This window comes from Myiozetetes cayanensis, unplaced genomic scaffold, assembly GCF_022539395.1.
Source record: "Myiozetetes cayanensis isolate MyiCay16 unplaced genomic scaffold, myiCay2020 scf6-25, whole genome shotgun sequence".
Lineage (NCBI taxonomy): Eukaryota > Metazoa > Chordata > Aves > Passeriformes > Tyrannidae > Myiozetetes > Myiozetetes cayanensis.
Genome location: NW_026087853.1, coordinates 3,637,035 through 3,657,031, shown reverse-complemented (window position 1 = coordinate 3,657,031; position 19,997 = coordinate 3,637,035). Strand labels below are relative to the sequence as shown.

Sequence of the window (19,997 nt, the reverse complement as noted above, 5' to 3'; positions counted from 1 at the left end):
AGTGGAATAATGCCAGCAAAACATGGGACCTCTTCTTTCTACAGGATTCACTCTCTTCTCATCCCCACCATACTTGCTGTTCCTATCGAGTCTACAAGGACAGAGGAGAAGGAAAGAAAAGAGAGGACTTTGTTTTCCACGGAAGGTAATCCTCACGTTCTGTGGTTATACGTATTTTTGTCTATTATTTTTATATGTGCATATATTCCTTTGCAGAGGAATAGTGGAGACCAAGAGCACAACCACCACCTGATATCAGCAGGAAGTTAAGAGCATGGAAAATGTGCTCACCTCAAGCATCACCTTAGGTGAAACACCACCAGGTCAGCAGCTGACTGGAGCCCTAAGCAAAAAAAAAAACCTATCCCTGCAACAAATCAGGATTGATGGGTCATTAAAAACAGTGACTAAATCACTTTTTTTGTAGAAATATTTAAAATACAGAATAACACAATCACTTCCAGTACAAAAGTAACCAAGCATGTAGCAAGTGTATTACATCAACTTCCATAATAAATCTAACCTGCTAATATTTTCAACACTATATTTGTTCTCGCACACTTTCGAATTACTCCAACGCTATTTTAAACAAATCCTTTCACTGAAGAAAACATCAATATATCAAAACTGTTTTTTAAACTAATGAGTTTCCCTTTTTGCAAAGCAATTACTCTAAGTACTGAAAAGGTTTCCATGGCACCCTCCACTTCCAACTGACAAATATCGGCAATAGCTGGATCTAAAACCAACAAACTGAAACCCCCCAATCAGCAGCGTCTGACTCGAGGAAAAACATTAAATGTTTTCAAGCAGAAGCACTGAAAAACTTACTCCCACTGAAAAGAAAAAAAAGTACGTACGCACACCTGCTGCTCTATCAATCTGAGCAGGAAACCATTTCACTGCTGCATCATAAGCAGAAGAAAAGTGCTTATTAAAACATTAATCACAGTCCATTATATTCTGACTCCATGCCAGAAGTTCCCATTACATCACTGAAAATATCTATTAACCAAAACCTGATTCTGACAAGTTACAGAAGTGTAGTGTTTAGGATTTAGTAATGTAAAAGTCAGTTTTAGAAGAACAGTTACACAATTGATTTTGCAGTGGCAAGCAACTATAATTAATTGTTTTTGTGACATTTATTACTGCAATGGGGTTGATTTAACTGGTGTTTCTACTGTAAAATTATTAAAAAATTATTTCAAACTTCATCTACTTTTATTAAACACATTTATTGTGAAGGCATTTAATACCCGTGGCTGGCTAAACAATTTTAAAATGTGCTGGATATACCAGTACATGTAAAACTGTATTGTCTTGTGTAAATATGGGCCTTGTTTAGAACCACGTCTCACAGGAAATTATGCCAAATGAAAACCATCTCCCCTTCTCCTCTCCCACTGAAAAGGATTTATGTTTTTACATTTAATACCAGTTAAAGAAACAAAACCACGGTGGCGTTACCTTCAAGCCTGAGCAATAGTTCAGCTGTGCACTTCAATTATGCTCAAACCCCTGTTTTGTTATTAGAAATGTGGCCTAACACAAATACTGCAATTTGGAAGAGGGAGAAGTGAACAGCTCAATTCTTTCTGGAAGCCTGGTACAATGTGGCTTGTTAACCAAGAACAGTTTTCAGCTAACTATCAGCAAGGTTTTAAAGCCAAAGCCATGAAAATCAGATCCTAGATGTGTGCATATATAATCTCCAGCCAACCATTTTAATTGTAGGTATTTTCCTCAACCCCCTGGTAGGCAGCACCACTAAAGAAAATTTTAAAAACAGCTATAGAGCATGACAGAAAACACATATTATGTTTTTTGCCATTCCCAAGTCCAACTGCAATCAGGGAACAGATGCAAAAACTGCTGGACTGGAAGTAGCTAAAAACTCCAATTCTAATCAGTGTGTAAGACTCAGATTTATTTTTTTTTTTAATAGGAAACTAGGAAAAGTAAAGAAGAGAACACACATGTGATGGGATACCATCAAATCTTAAGTTCTCTGCTTGCACTTTTTCAAAAAGTTCCTCCAGTGTGATCTAATCTGAGGGACCACAGGGTCATTATCAACATAAGAAAAGAGTGACTACCAGCTCTTTAAAATCTCATCATCCAGCCAGATCAATTATATACACAGGATCAAATTTATCAGTGGAATTACTGACTTTGGCAATTGGCATGCTCCTCTGGGAAGAGATCCCTCACTCCTACCACTTCTTCAGAGAAGCTTTAAACGTTACTGACTCCTGCAACGGAGTTAGCTGAAGGGGGTTAAAGAATTACAAGCAACTGCTTGAAAAGCTGCACAAAACTTCAAGCAAGAAACTCCTGTGCTTCCCTCTGACATTTCAGGAAACTTGTAATTCACCTTTTCAGCCATCTGATACCTGAACAAACCATTTTCATTCAAGAGGCTGCTTTACAACTACATTTACCAGTGTCAGAGTCAAGACTTGACTCCTCATGACTAAGGTGTTCCTGCCTCTGTAGTCCAACACTGGGTTTAAAGGAAGCATTTGGGGCTCTGTCCCAGGAAGAACTACAAAAACAGGGGGACACTGAGGCCCTGCTGTTGTAGAAGCGAGAGATAAGCAGGAAAGATCACTCCTGCATGTGCAAAACGTACTGTTTTTCTTGTGGCAACCACACAATTCCCAATGCAATTATCCATCTGGCTGAGGAGTCAGAGAAAGACTCAAAAAGGGCAACGTGATGGAGTGCAGGAGAGGAAAGGAAGGAAAAAAGTACAGAAAAAGAAAATACTGAGCGCAATAACTACTGACCTCAAATTTACCACAAACTTTCAGAGAAGCAACAGAAGACCTAAAACTTAACTTCTACAAAAGCAAGCTTTTCTAAGCAGATGGAGGACAGTCTGTGGACATTAAAAGTCACAGGAGAACCAGACATCAATAGCAATATCAATGCAGGGGAGGAAAGGAAGGATGAAAGCAAAGAAGGGCTTTCAATAACAGATAAGCACTGTCACAGACGATCAGATATTTTCAAATGGCTGGTAGTAACAAGGCTTTGATTTGCTGAGACACAAAGAGGGCAGAAAATAGGGCATTTGGCTCACACAATTGCAGGGTGCCTCCTGCCACATTATAACCCATCAGCAGGCACCTTTGCCTTGAGTGGGCACCATTGCAGTGCCCACTGAGCAGCGCTGCCCCTACACCTGCAGAGACAACTCAGGGTTTGCCTCCTACCATTTTGCATTAATAAAGCCAGTATTACCATCCTGATCTTCTGAAATAATTTTAAATAGTTACTGATTCACCCTGTCATACAGTTTGCAGACACATCCCCGTTCCTTACGTTAGAGGCTCTGAAAGTTTTTTTCTTCTTCACGTTATTAGTATTTTAATAAATGTATGATTTAGTATTCAGCAAGCCCACACTACAGAAAGACTATTCTGGAATAAATGGTATAATTACATTTCCTACAGCGACCTTGTAATCTCTCGAGTATTTATTCTAGACTAAACAGCCTTACTCAGCTGCCCTGTGTCTGATTGCCGATGAAAGAAGCTTGTTTGACAACTGCTTCGAGCAGAAACATATTTTTTCCATGATTGCATGAAAAAGTAAAAAAACATTACCAGAGCAGTATTGCGAGCACAGAGACTCGTGTTAGATCGATGAGTTAATTTTGAAGCCAAACGCCAACAAAAACAATCACTATGGACATTCTGCTGTCATGGCCAGCTTTTGAGGTTCATTTAGTGGTACACACACAACTACAGCCAACTTTACATGTAAGAAACTACACGGTGTATGCAGGCTTCCTTCTTTGTTTCTTTATATATTTTCCATATTCTCTGCTTTTATAACCCCCCCGAGACCTTTTGCAGCTACAGAACCCACACTATACCCACAGGTGGGCGGGCAGGAAGCAAAACTCTCCGTTTCATAAGCAGGCCACTTTTAATATATTCAATTGCTAATGACCTTGACAGAAGAGCTCCATGCAAAACACCATATTCTACAGGGTGTCGTTTGAAATGTTCGCGGACGTTTCTGCCAGAAAGCTGATTTCTTAAACAGGAAGATTTCAGACTTAACCAAAGGCTGCGCTCCTTGATTTCCACTCGGCTGGAAAAATTGGTGCTAATCTACCTCCCCCCATACTGAATTTGCATCCTTCCAAAACCCTAAGATGAAACTTGTAGGGTTTCTGTGGTACTCTAAAGCAACACCAGGCAGTTTCTGTGTCAAACCAAATGAGGATGGTTTACACGCAGTTGTTGCCTTGGTCCATCCTCTCTTGAAGGAGACAGCACACTATTCCAAGAAAGTGTATCCACACAGTACTTGTACTATCATTCACAGGCTTTTACTCAATTATTCGTGATAAAATGAACAAAAAACAACAAAAAAGGGCTGTATGCAAATGTGTCTGTGTCTTTAAGGCAATAATCACTCCTTACTGGCCAATTCTCATTCATGAGGTGCCTGATTCAAAACGCACTGCAGCTGACAGGGATCTCTCTACTGAGGATCAGGCCCTGCAACAGGAGACTCTGGGAAATTCAGACCATATGCCTTGGTAGCCAAGAGAATTCCTGCAAGGAGTGCAGCCCTCTACATGCCCTCCAAAGCAAGACAAGCTCTCCTTGCTCTTACTCAATCTTTTGACTCTGACTACTGAGCTTATTGAGAGACTAGATTCCATTAAAAGGAGCAGAATGAATTCAGTGTTCAAAATCAATGGGCCAAAGCAGATCAAATCAGCCCTTCATTTGCGGCTTTTCTCCTTTTCCAAGACTCAAAAAATATCTGCATACCCCAGTGACAGAGCAGATGTGAAAAATCACCTGCTATGACTTTTAAAGCCCAGCACTCCTGTCACCCATTCAAAATCAATTCTCAGTTATTTCACTGCCTTGAACCCTACACAGACACTGACAGGGTTTTAGCAAAAACTAATCCAGCCAAAGACCAGCTCAGCTATGGTTTAAGAATAGTTTGGAGAGCATCCTTACTATTGCCTCACTTCAAAAAAAAAAAAAAAAACCACAATGATTGACAGCAAAGAAGTTACACGAGTCATTTCTACATTAAGTGCCAGAACTCTACATGTGTTTTAAATTACACTACAACACTGTACAACAAAGAAATATGCAGAAATTTTCCACTTGAAGTGAAGGTTAAAAATTAAACACTAACAAAGCTCTAGCAGATATGAAATCCAACCTTACCTTAATGCAAAATTTAAAATGACTGAGCTGTCCTACACAAGGAAAAGAGGAATGAATCAATCCAGTTGTTCAAAATGAAAAGAACAGTGGGTTAAAACATGCTCATTGTTTGTACAGATTTTCACAGCACTCCCACTCTGCTTCAGTACTTACCCTTATCTCTTAAAATGACATTTTGCTTAGACTTAACTTTTAATTTATCAAAGTATATTACCTATCCTCATTACATTAGTGGTCACTCCTGAACTTCATTTTCTTCATCTTACTTAAACAAACTGCAGTGCTCCCAACAACGTGGTTATACATGAAAACAAGTCAGTAGATCAATGGAAATTCACATTTTTCCCTAGAGAAAAGAAGATATTTTTGGAGCAAACCTGATTTTTATATACACATGTATATTTTCAGGTTATATCTCCAAAGTTAAGTAGGCAAATACAATTTTAAGCAGCCTAGGCTTGACTTGATTACAAGGTCTGCACAGAAGTTCAGCCTTAACATAAAGAATTCAAGCACAATGCAAACAGAAATTTTAAATCTTACTTGTAAATTACCTCTCTTTTATGAGAATGGTGAGGATAGAACTGGTACTGCGTTATGAGTATGATCCACTCTGGATTACAAGAGACTGTTTCTAAACTTCGAGACATGAAGTTCATGTATCTTTACCCAAAATGTTAATCACATAAGCAGATTTTTGATTTACAGTCAGTTTTTAAGTAGCTTGTGTACAGCTCTTCACAGCTGTAAATAGCTGGTGTGGGAACGCTGTGTGGCCGCTCCTGCTTGACATACATACTTACAATTACTGCCAGGAATGTCTTTACATTTTTCAAGACCTCAAACAAACATCATTTTGATGCTCAGGGGGGTTTTTTTGTTTTATTTTGGTTTTTCTTCTTTAAAATCAAAACTACATATCAAACATACATTTTTAAAATAACACACCGATTTCCATCCCGGGTTATTCTTTCGCTACTTGGCATGTCAGTTTGTTATATTTTTCATTTCTTTTGTTTTGCAGTAAGAAAAACGCAGACCTCCAACCACACAAATTCAGCCTACTCAGCTAAACCATTAGAAAGAAAGAAAAGGAGACAGGCCTTTTTTTGCCCCTCTAAAAAAAACTCAAAGTAAGGGCAGCGAGTGCCTGAGCATTCAGGTGCTCCTCATGTTCTCTCTCCCAGTCATCCATCTCCACACCCTGAAAGTCATGGCAGGTCACACAGCCTTGCAATGACTTTGGCAATTCAGCAAATTCAGCACATTTGGACCAGTTTGAAAGACAAGGCTCTGAAAACATGACTCCCATCAGCAGGTTGCCTTCAACTCCACACAGGAAGCAACTGTTCCCCAACACACGTCTCTAAACACTTCAGTAACTCAGAGCAGTGACCAAGTCACACAGACCCAGGGATATTAGAGCTCTGCAGGGACAGGCAGCTGCAGGGCCTGCACCCACAATGGGAATGTTACAGTGATCCAAGACCACACTTTTCTCCAAGGGCAGCACCACAGATTTGGGAGATGCTCTCACACGTGTCTTCTCCCCTTCTCCAAGTCACGTTTCCTTTTGACAGCTGAGAAAGGCGTGAGCTGGTCCTCACAGTCTGAACAACCAAAGTGACCTTTACCAGGGGGCTGAAGGATGCAAACCCCTACACATTAAACCAATCATTTGTGCTGGGGGAAAAAAAAACCAACCAAACATCTATTCCTTCATATTCTCAGACTTCCAAAACACTAACAATAAATGCATCACAAGTATGTTAACACTTTTCTGCAGTACTTAGCAAAATAAAAGAAAATTTATATGCCCAGGGGAAGCCAAAAACAAATTCCTAAAAACTATCTGAACATAAATTTCCTTTTTTGCAAAATATGCAAAGTCCATGCAGAAGAGCAGTGGGAGGATGCAGAATCAAGTTTATTGGTCTGCTCACAAAGTTCCTTGTAAAGTCTAATAAGCAAATAATAAGAGTCATCTTAAAAAGCAATTTTTTAAAAATAATGAAAGATCCCTAAACAAATGTTCTAAATGATCCCTTAAGGATTAACCCTTTTTCTTGCTCTTTGCTAGACCTTCTTGCCAGCTGTCCTACATTACAGCAGTTTACTAAGAAATAAACTCAACACTGATACTGAAAAGTTAAAGCTAGTCTTGCAAAAGGCAAGAGGTTAAGATGTGAATATTCAAAAAGTCCATTCTACTGAGTGTTTTGAAGAGAATAAATTGTACCTTAACAAAGAAAGAAGTCAATAAATTGTGCTACCAGAAGAGAATTCAAAGTCTCCAGGCTGGCAGTGTCTTTGCAATAATTCTGGCTCCAGAAACTCAGACAACAGCCTGCACATTTGAGAGAACCATTTCACAGCAATAAATAGCCAGACTGCAAAATTATTACATGGAAAATGAAAAGAAGGAGAAACAACAAAAAAAAAACAACCTTAAAATTAAATACATTTAGAATCACAGAATGGTTTGGGTTGGAAGGGACCTTAAAGACCATCTAGTTCCAACCCCCTGCCATGGGTAGGGATGCCACCCACTAAGCCAGGTGCCTCAAAGCCCTGTCTGGCCTTTTATGAGTGTAAATGAACAGGAAACTAAAAATCTTTAGCAGGAGTGGATATCATCGTGCCCAGCTCTTCTGCCTCACCCAGGCAGCTGTATGCAGCTGCCTGAAAACCCCCAAAGCAGGGACAGAGGCACATTAGTTAAGCATTCATCATCAACAGGAAATGCGCATGAGTTCATATAAACACAGAAACACAAATATATAAACCAACAGCCTTGCACAGTTTAAGGTATTTCAGACACCCCATGGAATAGGGTTGGAGCTGTACCGGCTGGGAACCCACAGCTTCGATGTATTTGTTTTGGAATGGCAAACAGCCTCAGGACTCAGAAGAGCTCTTCTGGTGGGCACCACCAGCCAACCCACCCACGAGCCGCCCCTTGCTGCCGCAGCCACCCCGCACCGCTGTGCCCTTAACTCCTTCATCCCCTCCAGAGCCAAGCCCAGCAACCCTGGCTGTTCACGCTCGCAGGAGTAGAACGACACATTCCAAAGCGTTCCCAAGAAAAGACTGCGGCATTGTTTGCAAACTCTACTCCGGATACACTCGCGCACGGACACAGCGATGCGACTGCGGGATTTGCAGGATTCTGTTTTGCGAGCTGTTGTGCTGCCTCTGAACCACTGTCACAGGCAGTTAAATGGGATGTGCACAGATCACACAGGGCTCCTGGTGGATTTGGACACCAGCACTCACCTTACACAGGCAAAGGGACAGGGAGTGGGAATCCTCCCTGCACAAGTCATCTTTTTTCGTTTCTGATGGGGCTGAGGGCTGGGAGAGCCTCAAAGCTCCCCTCGCGCTGGAGGTCCCTCACAGCTGTGCTCCATCCAAACAGGTGGTGAAGGCTGAACCAGGCTCTGCCCAAGTTTAAACTGCTAATTAATATTTGGTCTCAGAAGCTTGGTATCAGATAATAAAAAATTACAGCCATCAGGAGGACATAAAAACAGTAAAAATGGAGACAACCTCAATTCCAGACAGCCTCAAGTTTTCTAAAGCACCATTAGGTTGCTTATTTACTTAGAAAAGTCTATCTACCTCTGTCATTTTCTGGATGAGATACAATTTCTCCCGTGCCAGTGAACTAGATGGGATTCCTGTTTTGATTTCAGTGGTCTCCAAAACTGCACACTAAATTGTCTCAACTTTGCTCAGTAGTTTGTGGCTTCAGTTTTCCCATATTGCACAGTCAAATGTAAACTGTTATCTTTTAAACTCTTTCTTGCCTCGCCAGTCTGCACATTCATTCTGCCATGTAGTTTTCCAAGCACTGAAAGTGCTGCTGACCTCGAAAGTTAGGCCATGACGAGTTGGGTGACCGTATCCCAGTAGCATATCAGCTACAAACACATCTCTAGAGAGCACACTTTTGGACTTCCTATCCTCCATTACCCGGGCACAGCAGGCTTCCAAACTCTCTTCCAAACATGGCTGCACACCATGATGCCTCCAGGCTGCTGCTGGACCAGCCCTGCATTATATTTTTTGACATAAGTTAAGCTCTGTGCTTCATTTCTCACAAACGCAGTTTGACTGTAGACAGCAGCCGACAAGTAAATCTACCCTTTTCCATGGCAAACAGCCCAACTTTAATATTTTTACTGGCTTACAGCTGGGTAAATTAAGCCCCAGATTTTTATTTATTTATTTTTTAATACCGTGCAACTGAAAATGAACAGCTACTTCACGACGACTGCCAAGGACAACCTTAAAAACACTAATGCAATCCAGTCCAGCTCTCAATAGATCTATAAAGGCTAGAGGACCAAAAATTTCAGCTTATCCACCCAAACAAAATGTTGGTTGGGCAGGAAGTCTAATATTTCATTAAGATGCCTAAAAAAAAAAAAAAAAGAAAAGAAGAAAAGAATCCCTGGCAATCTGAAGATGGTAACAGTCCCAGCTATAATGCCATGAAATGGGAATTAAAATGTGTTACTTACCCCAGCCTTCCCAGCATTTCAAGCTCTGGAACTTGTGGTCCATATGTCTCCACTTGCAGAGGCTGATACTCATACAAAGTCTCCTCTAGCTTTTGAATGGGAGCAAGTGAAATATGCTGACCCTGTTAAAAGGGAAAAAAAAAGGAGATCTCTATACACCAGATCAAGGTTTTGTTTTGACTTTATTTAAATGCAATGCAAGAACAAGTTGATAACTCTAACCTGGTCCAGATAAAGACCATCCCATTAAGAACACACTGTCCACTACATTGCTTATTTCTTCAAGATTTAAATTTTTTACTGGGAGCTACAGACTGGAAGTGATGTTTCATTAGCTATAGCTGTTTGGACAAGGTAGGAGGAAGGGGGCAAGTTTTATTGAAGGTGAGTTTACCATTAGAGAGCACAGCTGCTTCCAGTGTCACTAGTAAAATTATTATTAGGTTAAAATTTTGTATATCAGAAGTACTATCAAACAAATGTCTCTGAGAAAGCCACTTAATTGTGTAATCAATGATTTCCTGGAAGCCCTCATTAGAAAGGGAAGCTGCTTCCCTTTCTCTCGGCAGGCTTTGCAAGCTCCCATATATAATGGCTCTCAGGACAGACTTCTACAGAGCAATACAATTAATTCATTCAGCAAATTCCCATTTGTTTCATTACTAAAAATATAGAAACACACAAACACTAAACTTTCACTCCAGATGGTACTTTTGCAAGCCCTTCAGACCACTGAGAAATAGTGAGATTTCCACCCCCCACCTCCCCCCTCCAAGTCCCTATCACTCCAAGCTCTCACAAAACAGGAGACTTGTGGCTGGAAAGGAGGGGTCAGGAGGATATGAGATAGAGCCAAAGTTAACAGATGTTGCTGCGTGACATTCTACACTGATTTGTTGATCTTTCACACAGTTTCAATTTTCTACTGTATTCTATGGTGCTCACAAAAATTAGCAGCAGCAGCAAAAAGACAGAGCACTATGAGGTCTCCCAAAACAGCCTGGCTTTCCCTGTAGAAATCGAGCTTCCCATCTGCAAAATGCAGGAATTTAGCAGAGTAGTAGTATTGTTTTTGTAGACATTTTGTCTGCAACGGGAGATGGGAAGCTTTCCACGGTGTAATGCCGTGTACAACCCTGGCTCCCACTGGTGATCACTTACTGAGCTGAGCTTCCCTGGGGCCACTCATGTGAGCATCTACTCCCTCAAGTGGAAACTACAGGCTCCCAGTGTGGGACACTGGGTTAAAATTAACTAAAGACAGGGGAAAAAAAGGTCAGTAGAAGGGGAACGCTGTTAATTAAATTTGTGGTTGAGGACAGTGACCTTTCTGAATTTGGAGCAGAGATATTTTTGCTTAGAGAGTTGCAGAAAATAGCTAAGAAAATTGAAGACGCAAGTCCTTGAGAAGTGCTGTCATGGATCTGAGCTGATCTCTGTGGAAATATCAGCAACTCAGGTTTTCCATTGAAATGGTTCTACGTGTGTGATGAGAGCAGACAAGTTTTAGCCTTCTTCTGCACTGCCTGGGGGCCTGGAGAGGCCTCTGCCAGCACCATTGTGGTGACTGTCCTGGAGGTGAAACGTGGTGAAGAAAGCTCTCCAGCAAGCCCTGGGTCACTCCAACTTTCATGGTCAGCACACTTATTTCTGTGCCACAAACTAGTGCTGCAACATTAAAAGCAGGCTGCCACACATTTAAATAAAAAAAAAGTAGGAAAAGAAAGGTTAAAAATTCAGCTCTATTCCACTTTATGGCACCTTAAGACACAAATGCAGGGTCTTCTGTATTGTTAGAAGTCGTCAATTTACAATCTATTCAAGATCATGAAAACATTATACTTTGTAACTACATCTATGTGGGGCTGTTACACCCATTGTAAGAGATTAATGCTTAAACAAGACTTTTAGATTTCCATTTTTAGCGACATCTTTGACTATAACCAAACCAGAGGTAAAGACACACCAACATTTTACATGTGTACAGCCTCATCTGGCAAGGGAAAAGTCTCACTCTTTCCAAACCCAAATTTTGTTCAAGCCATGGAAAAGAAAATTCTGTTTCGGGCAAATATTTTCGTGGTAAATATTTTGGCAAACCCCCTAGGTAAATTGTTGCAATAGTTAATTATCTTCACCATTAAATACTGGCAACTGATTTTTTGTTCATCAGTTTGCAAGCAGTGACTCTCTCCCGACTCTTTCTCACCCACATCCTGGGCCAAGGTGCAAGTGTTAGGAACCAGGATGTACTTTTGCATGGCAAAACAACTGTAGTGCTTTGTGTCCAGCCAGCAGATCTGCACCTCAAGGAGATTATGCAGCTGTGTGAGACAGCTCATTTGTTTTCATTTCCCAAAATCACGACTTTAGCTGATGGGCTTTGGTAACATGGATTACATTCCACTTAGCAATGGGTAAAAAAACCCACGACCAGCTGTTGTTCCTGCCCTATAGCTGTCTGGCCTTTAGGCTCCTGAGCTGATGGGCTTCCAGCTTGTTTAGCCCTGCACAGGTTAGTGTGGTGCCAAGCAGTGGGTATGGCACAGATCAGTGCAAAAGGCTGGGATGAAAGCATCGCCTTCCCTATTTCCACTGATGTTGGGACAAGACAATTGACAAAAAAAAAAAAAACACCTTGTTGAGGTTAAAAGGCTCAATTTGACCACTATTATCTCAGTTAAAAGCCATTTGATCAGAAGGATCTCAGTTTTGTCTCTCTGTCCCAAGTGGTCCCTAACCACTTCATAACACAGTGGCATAAAAGGGATGCTGCTGTGTAACTTTAAAGACATCACTACAGACAATAACTGTTACTTAGGACTTAGACAGCACTTTTACAGATCCAAAACCCATTTCAAATCTATGAGGTAAGACTTTTAAATTTCCTGTATTCCACCTAGACAGTCGGCCTTACCTCTTTCCAGCATTAGGAGGCATTTATCAGCACGCTAAAACCAAAATGAAAGCAGTGGGGCCAAGATCCTACTTCTGCATTGCTTTCTCCTGACAAACCTAAAATCTGATGTTGTGGTCATGGGTAAGTATTTCTAATTCCCCTTGGATGCTGTAATGTTTGTGTAAAAGAAGCTGACAGTATCCAAACGGAGATAAAAAAGGCTTCCAAGAACACAGACAACACATTTTCCTGCCTCCTCTCCCTCCCACCCCTATCTTCACGGCATACGAGTGTTTTCTCTGGGATTATTTTAGGCACTGGAGCTGCCTATTACATACTGGAATGTATGGAACCACAAAACATGCTGCTAATTAGAAGGAAGGCATTTGCTTATCCTTAGGACTTTGTTTATGTAAAAGCCTGCACAGCAATGGATTTGTGAGCAACTGACTTCCCATTCACGTCCTGTATGGTTTTGGAGAAGAGAAATACAGGATTAAATTGGGAGAGGGGGGGTTAAATAATGTCTTTGCTTTAGAAATAAAACTGACCTGCTGATTTACTTTTCACTATCCAAATACACTGTTTGAGACATCTCTCAGTTGAAATAATAAGAAACAACAGCCGTGGCCAATTTTGGTTTCAGACTGTGATACAACATGGCATTAATAAAAGAAAAGCCATGGATTATACACAGAGAAGAGCTGCCCTGGCAGTGACAAGGAGTTTATTTTAAACAAAAACAATGCTCTTTTAGGAAGAATCATGGCTATTAGAACAACAGAATTATAGAGTATCAGTGCACCTTTCACACGGGTTTGGGGGACTCTTGGCAAATGTCAGGTACATCGGTATTTGCAGGCTGGCAGAAAGCATTTATTTTAGCACACAGAGTCCAGAAATATCTGCTCAAGGTGCAGCATTCACAATTTTTCCCATCCTGCCCTCTCTCCCTTTCCCTGCCTTCCTTCACCTCCTTCCCTCTGCAGCAAAGCGAAACAACTGACAGTCTCCTCAGAAATCTTTCAAGTGCTGGGGAGGAGAAAGGAGACTGACACCAAAAATGCACTAGTAGGGGAAAGAGGAGGAACAGCTACACCACAAAAACATCCCCAGGCAAGAGACAGAAGCCAGAGACTGGGGTCAGTAAAACTTGTCCAGACAAGGCATGTTTCTGTACCAGCAGCAGCTGGATGAGTTGCTGCAGCCAATCTTTTTGCTTTTTTACTTTCTCTCTGCTTAGGACCTTACTCAGCTCTGCTATCACCACATTTCCAGAGCACAGCACACGTCAGATAACAGAAATAGCAGTATTCGTGCTATGTCTCATTAAGTCAGTTTGCAGCAATGTTATTTTTATTTAACCCTTTGCACTGTCAGGTCGCCCTCCCCAGCCTGGTGTAAGGAGCATAAAAGGAACCAAGGCCTGTGGGATGCCAGGGCATGACACTGCTAAAACATCCCCAGCATTGCCTTGATTGTACGTGGCACAACAGAGAGGTTAACAAAGGCCCTTTTTGACACACCATCATCTGAGTGTGTAATTATCCAAATGCCTTCAAGAGAATGTTAAAACAAAACTATAAATTCCTTGAATTTTTCAGTATAAGCAGTCTTAGGAAACTATTTTACTGTTAAGCTCATAACAGAATTCAGGTTTTGGAAAGATTTCATGTTAGCACAATTTCTTACAGATATTAATGCAAATATCTTTGGGAATGTGGTCTGAGCCAAAAGTTGGGTTCTTGTGGGGCTTTTTTCCCCCTCTGGTTTTCAGTCTCCCAATTCGCTATTGACAAATACATGTCAGCAACGCTAATGTGGCTTTCTGATTCTGATTAACTACTTTGACTGCAGTAATACTCAGGAAAAGGAGAATGAAACTGATAGATTTGGAGGGCTCAGTTAATATTATTTTAACCTTTACCCTCTCTGTCTTCCATAGCCTTTTTAAATAAACACAAGGAATGTCAAACTAAAATGTATAATTCCATTCTTTAGCCTAAAATTCCTATGCCAGTGAGACTTTTCCAAAGATGTGAATATCTGAAATCAACTTCTCTTTCTTCTGCTCTTGAAAAATCAACAATTAATCCAATTTCTTTACTCGATTTCTGTGAAAAGCACTATGGGGATATCCCAGAAGCAAAACTGAAAGAGAACAAATGATCTGACAGAAAGCAACAGAATCAACATTAGATTTCCTGTTGATCGCAAAAACAAAATCTGAACACGTGGCAGGACCAGAGACACAAGATTGTCACCTTCCCTTCTTCCTGGGGTAGGTGATTTCAGATGCCTAATGACAATCTGACTAAACTACTATATTTAGACCTTCTCCCCCCCCCAGTAACTTAATTTGATTTTCAAATGCCAGAACGGCTTTAAAAGATATGTTTTCTTTAGGAATGGCAGAAATAAACCAAGAGATCAACAGCACTGAAGAAGCTATTAACAAAGACATTCAGCTATACGTGATCTGTTATACACAAACAGGTACCTGGGAAATCAACCACGGAGTGACACGGGTTAAATCACACTATCAGTTCTACTTGCCTCCAAAATTTTCCTTTACAACTTTCTGACATAAGTAATTACCTGACCAGACTTATCTTAAAGCTCCTGCCAAAGAGGCCCATTTCTGTAATCTCTCAGAATAAAGCCCATGTCCATCTAACATGCCGAAATACAATTCCCCTGGGTCTGTGCCAGAAGCAGGATTTAGTGCCTGCTCCCTTCACAGAAAAGCCCAGTGCCCTTTCCTCATGCCCATGGATTGCAGCCCCTGCTTGGGACTGTCCTCTCCAGCACTGCCTGCTGAAGCCCAGGCAGGATTCAGGGGATAGTCTGGATATTTGCTGCAACAAGTCACACGCTTGTTTTCAGTGGAGACCTCAGAGTTCCTGCAGGAACTGCCAAGCTTTCCTCAAAATCTCCAGCACTGTTCAAAGGATAGCCCACCACACAATACAGCCCCATTTCTGGAAATAAAGAATTAAACCACAACAGCATTTTCATGTCACTAGTAAGCCCACAGGTCACCCTCCTGGTTTTCAGCACTGGTTTCTCAATCTTGCTCCCGACTCTGTCCCAGCTCCTAAGCACTCACTTCTGTGCAGCCCACCGTACGCAGGCTCAGCTTCTCCTGCTCCTTTTGCTCTGGTCCCAGGACCTTTACCCTGCACACAAGACCTGTTTGGCCACTTTCAGCTAGACTGCAGAGCCATGCCCCTGGCTGCTGTGTGGTGTTCCGAAACCCTGGGAATGCCAATTGCATTTGCAAGCCTCACTCATTCTTTTTCCTACACCACGGCTTTCACCAATGCAGCCCTTCTCAGGGTACAACTGCAGGTTCTTCCCATTTTCCAGAGAAATGTTTCATTACAGGTGACTCCAAGTCCCCGCTCTGTTCAGTTTGTTACGCCAATCCTCGGTGTGCCATGTTGGTAACACAGCATTAAGCAGAATTAAGGAAACTTTTGTTGCGTCTCTACCATCAGACTTCTGGAGCCCTGCTCATTTTGATTTGGCTATCAACACAGCACAGTATCAACTATCAACAGTAGCCAGGCTAATTACAGGATTTATGGCTTTAGCATTACACTGTTTTAAACACACACATTAAGGGCCTAATTTTTCAAGGGACATGAAGGAGAAATCAATTTGGCAAATGCCACTTTGTACATCACGAGGAATAACATTGAGAGAGGGACAGACAGAGCAGTGGAGGTCAGAGCACAGCCCATCGCTCACTGACCAGTGACAACTGCTTGAGTCTCCCCACAGGTGAATCTCCTGGTGTTCCTATTTTGTTGCAGTAAAGCTGTGTGTTATGCTGATACAATCCCTCTATTGTGCAAGATAATTATTTAGGATTTCCCAGAGAACAGTGGAACCTGCAAAAATCATCTGTATTAGAACAGCAGCTCACAAAGAGCCACACATCACTGCACTATCTGCTCTTTCCTGGGATTCTCTAAAGCAGCTTCCCCCCACCCAAACAGCCACAGCTCTACAATATCGTTTTTGAGGAATGCAAAGTCTGATGGATGATTTAAAACGAAAGACTGCTTAAAATAACAAAACCAAGCAGAAAGCTGACCTCGGTCTGCAGAGGATGAGAAACTCTGTGTGTGTGAAAGTAAGATACATATTCCCTGTTCTACTGAGCATCCAGCCTAGACCCAGATAAACGTTGATAAAGATGCAGAACATCATATTCAGCATGGCTTATGTCTGCCTGATAAAGGGAAGAAATAAAGTGAGATTCCTTGAATAGCTAGATTTTAAGGAGGGACTGCTAAGAGTTGATAATCGTCTGGCAAAAGAAAGCAAGGAAGTTTTTATAGCAACAGGAACAAAAAAAGGAATAAAATATGAAGAAAAGGACAATAAAGGCAGATGAAAGGAAAAGCATGAATAAAATAGAAAAACAGGAAGAGTGAATTATTAGAAACAGGCAAAAAGATAAAAAGGAGGAATTTAGAAAAAGTGAAGTCTAAAGTTAAAAAACTAAGAGAGTGTCAGATGTCAGCAGTACGAGGCATATTTTCGTATTTGTGGACTGTATTTACTAAAAAATTTTAAATGAAAACTGAAACCTGTTAGCAATGTATTTGGAAACTGCTACTTAAAGTTCAAGTACTATTCCTACCATTTATTCCTCATTTGCATGCAGAGTGCCCAAGTAAACATGAACCAATTATTCTGGGACAGGAAGGGATCCACTGCAAACATAACACACACTTCACAGCACTGCTTTGAAAATACATATTAATTTTCCCAAACTAAACAAAAAACTTCCCTGGGGCAGAAGCAACTGCATTTTAATATGCACAAAACATACTCCTTTGTCCTTGTAGAGAGGATTAGTTTCTTTCCATGCAAGTTTCCATCTATGTTTTAAGTGGATGTATCAAAATGATGCTTAAATCTGAACCACAGACACAGGACAGCTTTTCATGTTGTGTATATTTACTTTCAATGGTACCTGAATTTTACCAGTCCCTTGGAGAGCATTCAAAGAACTTCACAGGAGCCTATTTGTAAACCTTGTCTGATCCTGAGAGTGTTGCAGAAAGTCCCTCAACGAGCTACCATGGCCTACTGCATTGCTCTGGTTTCACTGGCTACGGCCTCGTTAGTCCTTGAAGCACAATAACCAGAAATATCTAAGGCATCCTTAACACAAAGAAAAAGGAATGGTTCCTGCCATGAAAAATCTACAGTCTCAGACAAAATAGAAGCTGGCAGCAAAAGCAGCGATTAAATCACATGGCAATTTCACCCAGTCCCAGAAAAATCCTATTTATCTGTTTGTAAAATAAAAAGATGCCTCATCTGTTTGATCTTGTTAACTGCCTCCTCTGTGAACCCTTTTGCTAAAACACTTGTATTCAGATAAAAAAAAAAGGCAAGTGTTGCCACAGACTCTGAAAGAGGAGACTGCTGTGAAAGCAACTGCAGCACAAACACCGCATTTCGAGCAAGTTAGAGAGGCTGCCTGAGTATTTCCTGCTATGGGCTTACAACAGACAGTTTTGCCTTAAAAACAACACTTCCATTGTGGAAGGGAAGATTCCAGTACGCTCTGGCAATAAGTACTGGATGGACCCATATCAGCAGAATGCTCTGGCATTTAATAATCCCCCACACAAGGAAGGGAATTGCTCAAACGCAGCGTGCTGGAGATCAGGGGCTTGCACTGACATCCCATGCCATGGCTGCTGCTTGGGAAACAACACAAACAAGCTGGAATCCCACAGAAAGGAAGCCCTGAGAACGAGTATCAAGAACATTTGTTAATCAAAGGACTAAACATATAGGAAGTTTTTCATTTCTCTGACTTTCCTATATTAGTTCCGTTCAGTAAAATATGTGCCAGGCTCTCCACAGATGATGCAAATGTCTTAGCCTGGCTCAGGGCAGCTGCTGCTCTCAGAAACAAACCAAAATGAGTTGATCATTTGAATTCCCTTAAAACTCTTAATATTGGACCAAATAAAGCACAGTAGAACTTATTATATGGTTTAACAAGCCATGTCTAACATCTCTAATTTAATTAACTTTACCTGTAAGCTTGGGGGGAGGGGTGAGTGAGAAGGGGAAAAAAAGAAAATAAAATACAAACTCCTATTCTCCTCAACTCTGAAAATAGTTCAGGGCCCAAATCCCTATACAAGAAGTAATAAAAATAGTTCAGTTTCTGGTAGCAATAACAAAAACGAGGGCAAGATTAATTCTTACACTTTTATGGCAAACAATCTAAAGCAGATGTTCGAGAATAAAAGCGAGATGTCAAAGTAGTTAAAACATGCTTTTCAAACCCAAACACAACAAGACAACTTACAGCTTTATGTGCTTATATAAAACTTTAAATCATCTCAGACAGCTTCCACCCTTAGCCCTTCACTGGTATACGAGGCTTCACAATTACCAAAAATGTTGTATTCACAGCTAAACCACCACAGATCGGTGTCTCCTGAACGCAAGCACATGCGAGTGAGCTTTGCTGATGAGAGATCAATCAGCTCCTGAATCTCGGGCCTTATGAACAGAAATAGGTTTCCATGGTTTGAATATCCAGAATCTCTGGAATAAAGTCCCTATCTTTCAGAGACACCAGCACACTTTAAAGGTATCTAAAAACAGTTCAGACTGTATTTACATTTCCGCTACAATACCGCAGTTTTGAGACAGAGATCAAACTTCACGTTTTAAGGTCAAAAATCAACATAAGCATTCCTCAGAATCAAACTTCAAATGGATATTTGAAGTTATCCACACTTTCTTGTTTGTGAGTTCAAAGAAGTGCTGATCATAAAGCAAACTTGAAGACATCAAATCTTCTAAGCACAAATTTCACAAAAGACACCGTGTGCATGCAGGAGAGTTGAGTCCTTCCACATTTAATATGGCAAAAGCCTGTGGAAGGTAACCGTAAGCACATCCTTTTCCAATGAAACTGCCCTTTATTGTGAGCACGAGAGACAGTGCGTTAACTTAAAACAGCGTCCCCTTAGATGTGCTTTCCAAAAGGCCTCGAGCACGACGGTACTGATTTAAATAAAGAAAATTAGGCAAGTTTTTGCACTCGAGCTTCCCACACAGCTAGGATTTGCCAAGCCTTTCCAGTCTAATCAGAGCTACAGTCACCACGTTTACAAAGAGACTGACTCAGCGCGCGCACACACTTCCAGACTCACCAGCGAGGGCTGATTTTTTGGCTGACCACAGCAAACTGCCTCCTGAGCCGGCCAGCCCAAGAGTCCATCTACCTGGAAGCCATCCATCCAGCGACACTGGGCTACTGTGCATCTGCATCGCTGTTTCACTTCATCACATGAAACACAAACCCGT

The 19,997-nt window shown here is 41.2% G+C and overlaps 1 protein-coding gene across 1 annotated transcript in view; it reads right to left on the bottom strand.

The window, feature by feature from the left end:
- Positions 1-19,997, bottom strand: part of MNAT1 (MNAT1 component of CDK activating kinase) — a 118,238-nt gene that overhangs the window by 24,866 nt on the left and 73,375 nt on the right. The window contains 1 exon segment of the mRNA XM_050336272.1: positions 9,740-9,861. Within this exon segment, the coding sequence (XP_050192229.1) occupies positions 9,740-9,861 (122 nt within the window).